Below are 8,876 nucleotides of genomic sequence, written 5' to 3'. Positions count from 1 at the left end.
TAAAATATGGGCAAAATTAAGCTCAGCTGTGACTTGAGGCAGTGTGCACTAGAGGTAAGTCAGTTTGTTTGTATATAGCACCATCTTGTGGGAATTGTTAAAAGCTGTTGCTAGACAACGCCAGCAGGAGGGAGAAGATAAAGTTAGTCAGTCATGCAAAAAAGTAGCTTTGCTGAAACAGCGTTCAGTAGCAACACATCTGTATACAAAGAGCTGAAAGGTCGGAGAGAAATGTAATACATGTGATTGCCTAATGATACTGTAGGTTTGCAGGTTACTAATTCGTTCACAAATAAATAATCATAATCACACATGCCCTGGCTCAGCTATTTTGTTGTGGCTTCTGGTGGGGTTTGAAGGACTTGAAGTGTAGCTTTTGGGGATAAAATATCATGGAGCCATTTTCTGTTGAGCCACCGATTATAAAGGGTTTGTAAGTTGTAACTAATGGCTTTCTCGGTGTTCGTCATCAAGGTAATTCTTTTAAAATTCTTTATTGATCAAATTGTAGCAATTGTTACGTAAGAAGAACTTTTGTGTTGCCGTATTGTTAAAAAAAAATCCTTATGGCAGGTTTTTATCCTCCTTCAGGGCACTTGTCTCATTAGCTCTCAATTCGTAAGGAACAATCTCTGCTGGATGTCATGCCTTTTGTGGGAAAAATAAAATATTGACAGAATCAAATCCATGCATTGACAATATATTGACATATAGAACTGCACACTGGTGGCTTATTTTAGACTATGAAACCCACAGGTATCTTTTGGTATGGTGCTGGTGTGTGTGTGTGTGTGTGTGTGTGTGTGTGTGTGTGTGTGTGTGTGTGTGATCAACCATGATGCAGGTGAGTATATGCAGCCGGCCTGCAGCATACGGTTTGACCACAGAGTGGCAGCACATGTAAACACATGTAATCTTACACAACCCATTACCAAACGCTGAAGGCGAGTATTATAATATGGTGTGGCACCTCAATGGTCCTCCTGTCTCACGGAAGGTAAATCGTCTATAATCTGAAAGACAGGGTTAAATTGTTCAGCGCAGATATTTTATTTAAGTTTCATTCTAAGTGTAGCCTAAAACCATGTAAATTGCATTCATTGAAGTTGACAGTTATCTTGTGTAAAGATAAGATACTGCAGGCCACCGTAGTATGTTAAACTCATGTTGGACTAGCTAATCTTTATTAATTATTACCGTTCATGACATCTTGTGTATAGCTGATTTTCTTGCAATCTGTTGACTTTACAAAGTGAAGCACTGTTTGTGAAAGCATGGAGATGCACTGACAGTGACTGTTCTTGTCTTTGCGGTGTTCTGAGACAGAAAGGGGGCTGTTAACATCACTGAGACAACAATCAATCGCCTGTTTCTCATCGTCTGTCAGAGCGGTGTGTCAGCACACCTCTGCTTCTTCTCCTCTAAATCGGGGTCCAAATCTTTGCAGTCCAGCGGGCGGATGCTCTAATGTGGATTTCGCCAGCAAAAATGTAGTTGCGCAACTTTACTTTTCATAATATGCACGTAAACGCATCAGTGGCTCATCCGGTGAGTGCTGCCCCTCTCCCCACCCCGGTCACCATAACAGGGAATACAGAGGATGACCTGGCCGTGTGCCGGTTTGGCAGACGCATGCAAACTAAAACAGCTGTAAGATAAGCTCCTCACCTCTCACCATACACCAAACCAAAGAGCAACAGGGCTGCACTAGTCAACATCCGGTCTCTGACTGAAGGGGAGGTGATCTCTGAGCTCTGCTCCAGGCTGGCAGGCTTCTCCAGCAATGGCAGGGCAGAGGACCTGGCCACTTTACTCAGAGCATGTGTTGAGTTTGGCCTGGAGGCCCACAGCCCTCTAGTCCTCAGGCTGATAAATGAGTGTCTGGAGCTCCTCTGCAACAGGGACATTGGGGTGGCACAGCTGTGGGCCTGGGCGGGGTGAGTATACACCCTGGAAGGCCGCCAGTCAGCCATGGCGACAGAGGTCCTGGACTCTGTAGGGGATGCTGTAGAAGAGGATGGTGTCTCTCCCAGCGAGGCTGCCAGAGTCTACTCCCCTGCTGGCTTTGTGTCACGATCCTGCCAGCCAGCAGCCGAAACTTGTTGCAAACTTTGCACGGATACACGCAGAGGCTGGTCCAGCGGCTAAAAGCCAGTCAAGTCAGCGATATACTGCAGTTCCTGGTAAAGTTAGAGCATACACTTCCTCAACTCCTCTTTGATTTTCGGTGCAGAATGACATTCCACTTGGATGTTTTTGAACATATTTGTTTCACAGGCCATTTCCCTGGTGCTGAGGCTGAGTCACAGAGCATCTCGGGTCTTCAAAGCTTTTAGTGATGATGAAGTTATTAAGGTGCTCTCTGCACTGATGATCCTGGGACAGCATGATGAGCAGCCCCTGGCTGCTATGGAGAAACACTTATCAGGTGTGGGTTATTGTCCTCAACTGGGCTTAGGGGAAATGTGGCCTTTTGTCGAAATACACGTATTCCTCGTGCCATGTGCTATTTGAAGTTAATGCTTAAGTCCTTTTCCCGTGTGTCAGGGAGGCAGGGAAAGTGTGATCCCGAGGTGATCAGCACCGTCATGGACTACTGTCTGCAAATGAGGTGCCGCTCTGAGCCAATCTTTGAGGCTGTGGCTGAGAACTTCGTATGCCATGCTGAAAGGCACACCACCCTTCAGATAGCCAAACAGATTGTTGGCTCAACTATCTGCCACAGGTGGGGGCTGTTTATAATGTTGCAATACTGTATCTCATTAAAAAGAATTATGAAATGGAATGAGCCATGTGCAAGGCATATATATTATTATTGGAAGCGTGTGTTTGTATGCAAATAGGCTGTTTTAATGACTGTCTCCTTTACTCCGCAGTGCTCCACTGAGATGTTTAAAAAGCTGGAGAGCATTCTGTCACTGAGGTTTTCTCAGTTCCAGCCTCGCTCCCTAATAGAGGTGTTGCTCGCCTGTATCCACATAGAACGCTTCCCAATGAACTACATGTCCAAAGTCTTCCGCCCGTACTTCCTACAGAGGCTGCAAGGTATGTAAAATGCTGCCTGTTAAAATATATAAGTAGACTTAATAACAGTTGTACTGGATTGTATAATGTATATTATGTTATTGTTCACTCTTTTCACCTGCTGCTGTCACTCAACAGGTAGACATTAAAGGTCCCATGGCATGGAAATTTCACTTTATGAGGTTTTTTAACATTAATATGCGTTCCCCCAGCCTGCCTATGGTCCCCCAGTGGCTAGAAATGGTGATAGGTGTAAACCGAACCCTGGGTATCCTGCTCTGCCTTTGAGAAAATAAAAGCTCAGATGGGCCGATCTGGAATCTTCTCCTTATGAGGTCATAAGGAGCAAGGTTACCTCTCCTTTCTCTGCTTTGCCCACCCAGAAAATTTGGCCCATCCATGAGAGCGAGACACAGGCTCTAGTGTCTGTACTTCTGTACCAAGGCTGAATTTCGGGAAAGAGATTTCAGATACAGTATTACACAGACAATTTCCATGAGAGAGAGACATCATGGCTTTCAAACCAGCAAAGTGGCAGTTGGTCAAGGCCACACCCCCACCCTCCACTTTGCCCCCCCTCTCTCCTCCTCAATATCTACAGACACAGAAATGGCACATCCTAAGGAAAGCTCATTGTGGGACTGGCTCTAGTGGCTGTAATTCTGCACCAAGGCTGAATTTCGGGAAAGAGACTTCAGATACAGTATTAGGGGACCACTAAGGCCTATATAAAAGAGACTTCAGATACAGTATTAGGGGACCACTAAGGCCTATATAAAAGAGACTTCAGATACAGTATTAGGGGACCACTAAGGTCTATATAAAAGAGACTTCAGATACAGTATTATAAGGCCTATATAAAAGAGGATACAGTATTAGGGGACCACTAAGGTCTATATAAAAGAGACTTCAGATACAGTATTAGGGGACCACTAAGGTCTATATAAAAGCATCCAAACAGTAGGGGACCACTAAGGCCTATATAAAAGCATCCAAAGAGCACCATGTCATGGGACCTTTAAGCGCTGTGCTTAAACAATTTAGTAGTTTCACCAGTGATTTTCAATAACCTAACTGTGGAAATCATTGCCTTTGGATATTAGAATGGCACCCTCCCTCTGTATATTTAAATAATTTTATGTGTGTTAATAATTGTTAATTAAATCCTTTTTTTAACCCTGGTGTTCATTTTATTCTGTTGGTTTTAACATTGTATGTTCTTATTTTTGTAAGTTTTAGTCTTGCGTTTTTTCCTCATAGATCTGTGTTTTGATTTAGTGTATTTTGTCATTTTTTTCTGTGAAGCACTTTGGGCTGCATGCTTGCATGAAAGGTGCTATATAAATAAATAAAAGTTAAAGTTAAGTATTTCATCCACAGCACAGCCTATACAACATGTCAGTGTATGTAATATGCGTGTAATGTGGGTGGTGTACGCGTGTCCTTGTCTGTCCTACAGCACAGGGGGAGCCATTGGACAAGAATGCACTGGGACAACTGACTCAGCTCCATCTCTCCACCTCATTAGAGTGCACTTACTACTGGGTGAGCATCCCACAGCGTAATACGTTTGGTGGGTTATAAAGTTGAAATAGTGCATGTGGGACTTTTTTACTGGTACAATAATAGTGATCTGAGTGCCAGACGAAAAAATGAAGAATTGAGTCGGATAATAGATAGCAGCAATGGATTGTCCTTAATGTCCTCCTCATCAGGGTCCCAGACTGCCCTTCTTCCTCCATGTGAAGAAGTTTTCCTCTGCGAACCAGGCCTTTGAGACACCTATGGAGAGTCTCCTCTACAAACAGGTCAAAGGGCCACTCACAAAGCTGCTGGGGGAAGTTTTACTCCACCAGAATCTTTCACTGTGGATACACAATAGGTAAGCAATAACTCTGGGGATATACACTATATAATCGAAATAGGGAAATATAAATTGTATGTGATTACTGAACCAGTTGCAGTTTATCCATTTTTAATAAAAAAAAATAATCAAACGTGTCAGTGGCTAACCTAAACTGCAGTACTCAGGGATACCGTGGTGTTTTGTTTCATTTTTCTATCCAGATGTGGAAATCTGCCTGGATGAGAAGGGATATGTTCTGCCTCTGTCTCAGAGGGATCACACTTACAGAAGGTGAGAACCATGTTCTGCAGTGCTGTTGTCAGGTTGAAACCCCAATCCTCTACATTTTGAACCAAATGACAGTGAACAAACCCTGTTCTGTTTAGAGTTGCAAGTAAGCTGCATGACATTTGCGCCTTTTCTTAAAGGTCCCATGACATGGTGCTCTTTGGAAGCTTTTATATATAGACCTTAGTGGTCCCCTAATACTGTATCTGAAGTCTCTTTCCCGAAATTCAGCCTTGGTACAGAATTACAGACACTAGAGTCTGTGTCTCGCTCTCATGGATGGGCCAAATTTTCTGGGTGGGCAAAGCAGAAAAAGGGGAGGTAACCTTGCTCCTTATGACCTCATAAGGAGGACATTTCAGATCGGCCCATCTGAGCTTTCATTTTCTCAAAGGCAGAGCAGGATACCCAGGGCTCGGTTTACACATATCACCATTTCTAGCCACTGGGGGACCATAGGCAGGCTGGGGGAACGCATATTAATGCTACAAAATTGAAAGTGAAAACTTTGAAATTTGAAAGTGAAATTTTCATGCCATGGGACCTTTAACTGATAGTTTCAACTTTGCCTTCATGTCTTGTTGGTGTGTAGGATGGCACTGTGTTTGGATGGTCAGAACCGTTTCTGTAGCAACACACAGCACCTGCTGGGGAAGGAAGCCACTAAAAGGAGACACCTTCGCAGCATGGGCTATGAGGTGGTGCAGGTATGCTTGAGAAACTAGGTCATTGCATTTACTGTAGGCACCACAGCTTGGCTAATTTAAAGATGTGTCTTGGCAAACTGAAGTTTACTTGGTATCCAACTTTGTTGAAGTAGGCTCCACTATAAGAAACATCAAAATCTTGTTGTGTTGATGTTGTGTTCTAATGTTTATGCTTTATATATTTTTACTATAAAGCACAAAAGGTACTTTATAAATAAAATTTTACTCATCAAGGCATGATTTGGAAGGGAAGGATGGCAGTCAATAAAATGCAAAATGAGATCTCTGCTGCTTTTCTCTTCCAGATCCCTTACTTTGAATTGGAGAAGCTGATAACTGAGGAGCAACAGGTCCAATATCTTCACAAGATCTTTCCCACCATCTTCAAGTTCAATCACTGATCTTAGTCGCCCAACCAAATATTCTTCTGTGACTTTAATTGGTTGATCCGGTTATGTTGCTGTACAAATCAAGCAATCTTCCGACGAGCTGCATGGACATTCAGATACAAGGCGTGGCAGAAAATGTAAATACTTTTTGTCTGTAATATTCAGATTCAGCACATACATATCCTAATGGGAGGATACCTATGTCCGGAAATAAGGCAGAATAAACCTTCAGCAGGCATATAAGTGTCAAGTAACATAGGCATAATTTAACTGAAGTTACTGTAAAATAAATGAAAATAAGATTTTAGTTTTTTCCCATGTTCTCTTTTTTTTTTTTTTTCATTTTATGAAACAATCTGCCTTGTTTTGAGCATGGAAGGTAAAAAAAAAAAAAGAGTAAATAGATAGTGTTACAAGAAAGCTTTTTAAAAAAGTTGAAGAATGAAATGCAGCTGCTAAAGATTGGCCGTCTTAGCAGCTGTCCCTAGTACGTCCCTGGCCATTTGTGTGACTATACACTCACCTAAAGGATTATTAGGAGCACCTGTAAGATTTCTCGTTAATGCAATTATCTAATCAACCAGTCACATGGCAGCTGCTTCAATGCATTTAGGGGTGTGGTCCTGGTCTAGACAATCTCCTGAACTCCAAACTGAATGTCAGAATGGGAAAGAAAGGTGATCTAAGCAACTTTGAGCGTGGTATGGTTGTTGGTGCCAGACGTTCTGGTCTGAGTATTTCACAATCTGCTCAGTTACTGGGATTTTCACAACCATTTCTATGGGTTTACAAAGAATGGTCTGAAAAAGGAAAAACATCCAGTATGCGGCAGTCCTGGGGGGGCGAAAATGCCTTGTTGATGCTAGAGGTCAGAGGAGAATGGGCCGACTGATTCCAGCTGATAGAAGATCAACTTTGACTCAAATAACCACTTGTTACAACCAAGGTATGCAGCAAAGCATTTGTGAAGCCACAACACTCACAACCTTGAGGCGGATGGGCTACACCAGCAGAAGACCCCACCGGGTACCACTCATCTCCACTAAAAATAGGAAAATGAGGCTCATTTCAAATTTCAAAAGTTCACTGTACTAAAATGGCCCCCACAGTCCCCAGATCTCAACCCAATAGAACATCTTTGGGATGCGGTGGAACGGGAGCTTCGTGTCCTGGATGTGCATCCCACAAATCTCCATCAACTGCAAGATGCTATCCTATCAATATGGGCCAACATTTCTAAAGAATGCTTTCAGCACCTTGTTGAATCAATGCCACAAAGAATTAAGGCAGTTCTGAAGGCAAAAGGGGGTCAAACACGGTATTAGTAGGGTGTTCCTAATAATCCTTTAGGTGAGTGTATATGTGATATTTGCACCTTATGATGTTGTTACACTGACTTCGCCACTGATTTCAGGGAGCAACATTTTTTAATACAGTAATAGCTACTGGCATACTAACAACATTTTTACATGATCAGGACTATTTATGTGATACATTTAAATAGAAAATGTGTAAATATTAAGTGTCACAGTGTTGTTGCTTTGACCTTTGCCCTGTTGTCCCATGGTGCCGGATTTTCTTTAGGGATTGGAATGTGACTTCATTTACTGGCCAAGATGTTTGAGATGTTCGAAATGAAATATACATGAGATGTACAAATGTGTAACATTAAAAAGTTTTTATTTGATATACCATAAATTGCTTTTATCCCCATTATCCTTTAGACTGGCGGTTGCTTCATCAAAACCGTAAACACGGAGAACACTTGATATATCATGTACTGTATCCAAAAAATGCTCTAATTAATTTCACAGTGAAAAAAACTGATTTACACTACACAACAGATCTAACAGTCAATTAATGACAGCTATGAAGATATCCGTGTACTGTACAAGTACCTTAACTGTTATTTATTTGATCAGACAGACAAAAATTGAATCAAGAGTAAGATTAAAAAAAAGAAACAGGATTTGGACTTGATTGCAAAAAGTAAAATCCAATATATCTGTAAATGCTGTGTGCAGTACAACTGGAGAATGAAGGCACAATATTTATATACTGTTGTCCCCTTGCATCCTCAAACACATCCTCAAGCATACAAAATGATTGGACCTTGTCTCTCTGTCAGTTTTACATGCATCTAAATGTCATTTAACAGTCTTTCAAAATGACACACATATGCAATACCCATAACATCTTCATACAACTGAAAACACAAAATGTGTATGGAGGAGTCTGTGAGGAAGGAGGCTGACCAGACTAGGAAAGAGAGACACATGAAAAAAGCAGTTGGGATGGAGAGAAAATGATGGATGGCACCGGGTGAGATAGAGGAAGCTACAGAGGTGTCAGGGCTAAGTCAGTCTCGCTTTGCCAGAGGAGGGTCTGGCTACTCCACAAAGCATTCAGGGATGGGAGGAAAATGTGCTCTGGTTTATTGCCATTTCTTTGCAAAATACTAAGCACCAGAGAAAAGCCGGGCTGCCGCTGCAAAATAGGTCATTTTGGTCGTGCGACAGAAAACTAGCTAGCTGTGTGGATTTACCCTGCAGGGATCCGAGAAAAGGTTAACCATAGTCCTTAAATAAATAAATCTACCAGAGTTTAGAATGCCAACACAAA

At 42.1% G+C, this 8,876-nt stretch overlaps 1 protein-coding gene and 1 long non-coding RNA gene across 2 annotated transcripts; both read left to right on the top strand.

The window, feature by feature from the left end:
- Positions 1-900: 900 nt before the first annotated feature.
- LOC114564405 (uncharacterized) lies at positions 901-2,698 on the top strand. The gene is made up of 4 exons (XR_003693743.1): positions 901-997; positions 1,327-2,183; positions 2,278-2,428; positions 2,548-2,698. It is a non-coding gene; the product is annotated as an uncharacterized LOC114564405 (long non-coding RNA).
- Positions 2,699-2,713: 15 nt separating this feature from the next.
- On the top strand, positions 2,714-6,561 carry LOC114564404 (FAST kinase domain-containing protein 3, mitochondrial-like). The gene is made up of 7 exons (XM_028591733.1): positions 2,714-2,725; positions 2,983-3,045; positions 4,484-4,569; positions 4,740-4,832; positions 5,092-5,161; positions 5,751-5,865; positions 6,171-6,561. Exons 2-7 carry the CDS (start codon positions 2,994-2,996, stop codon positions 6,196-6,198), a joined length of 444 nt encoding a protein of 147 aa, XP_028447534.1. The 5' UTR covers positions 2,714-2,725; positions 2,983-2,993; the 3' UTR covers positions 6,199-6,561.
- Positions 6,562-8,876: the final 2,315 nt, after the last annotated feature.

The sequence above is a fragment of the Perca flavescens genome, chromosome 11 (genome assembly GCF_004354835.1).
Source record: "Perca flavescens isolate YP-PL-M2 chromosome 11, PFLA_1.0, whole genome shotgun sequence".
NCBI classification, from domain to species: Eukaryota; Metazoa; Chordata; class Actinopteri; order Perciformes; family Percidae; genus Perca; species Perca flavescens.
The sequence above is the reverse complement of the archived record's forward strand: the minus strand, read 5'-3'. Positions and strand labels throughout refer to the sequence as shown.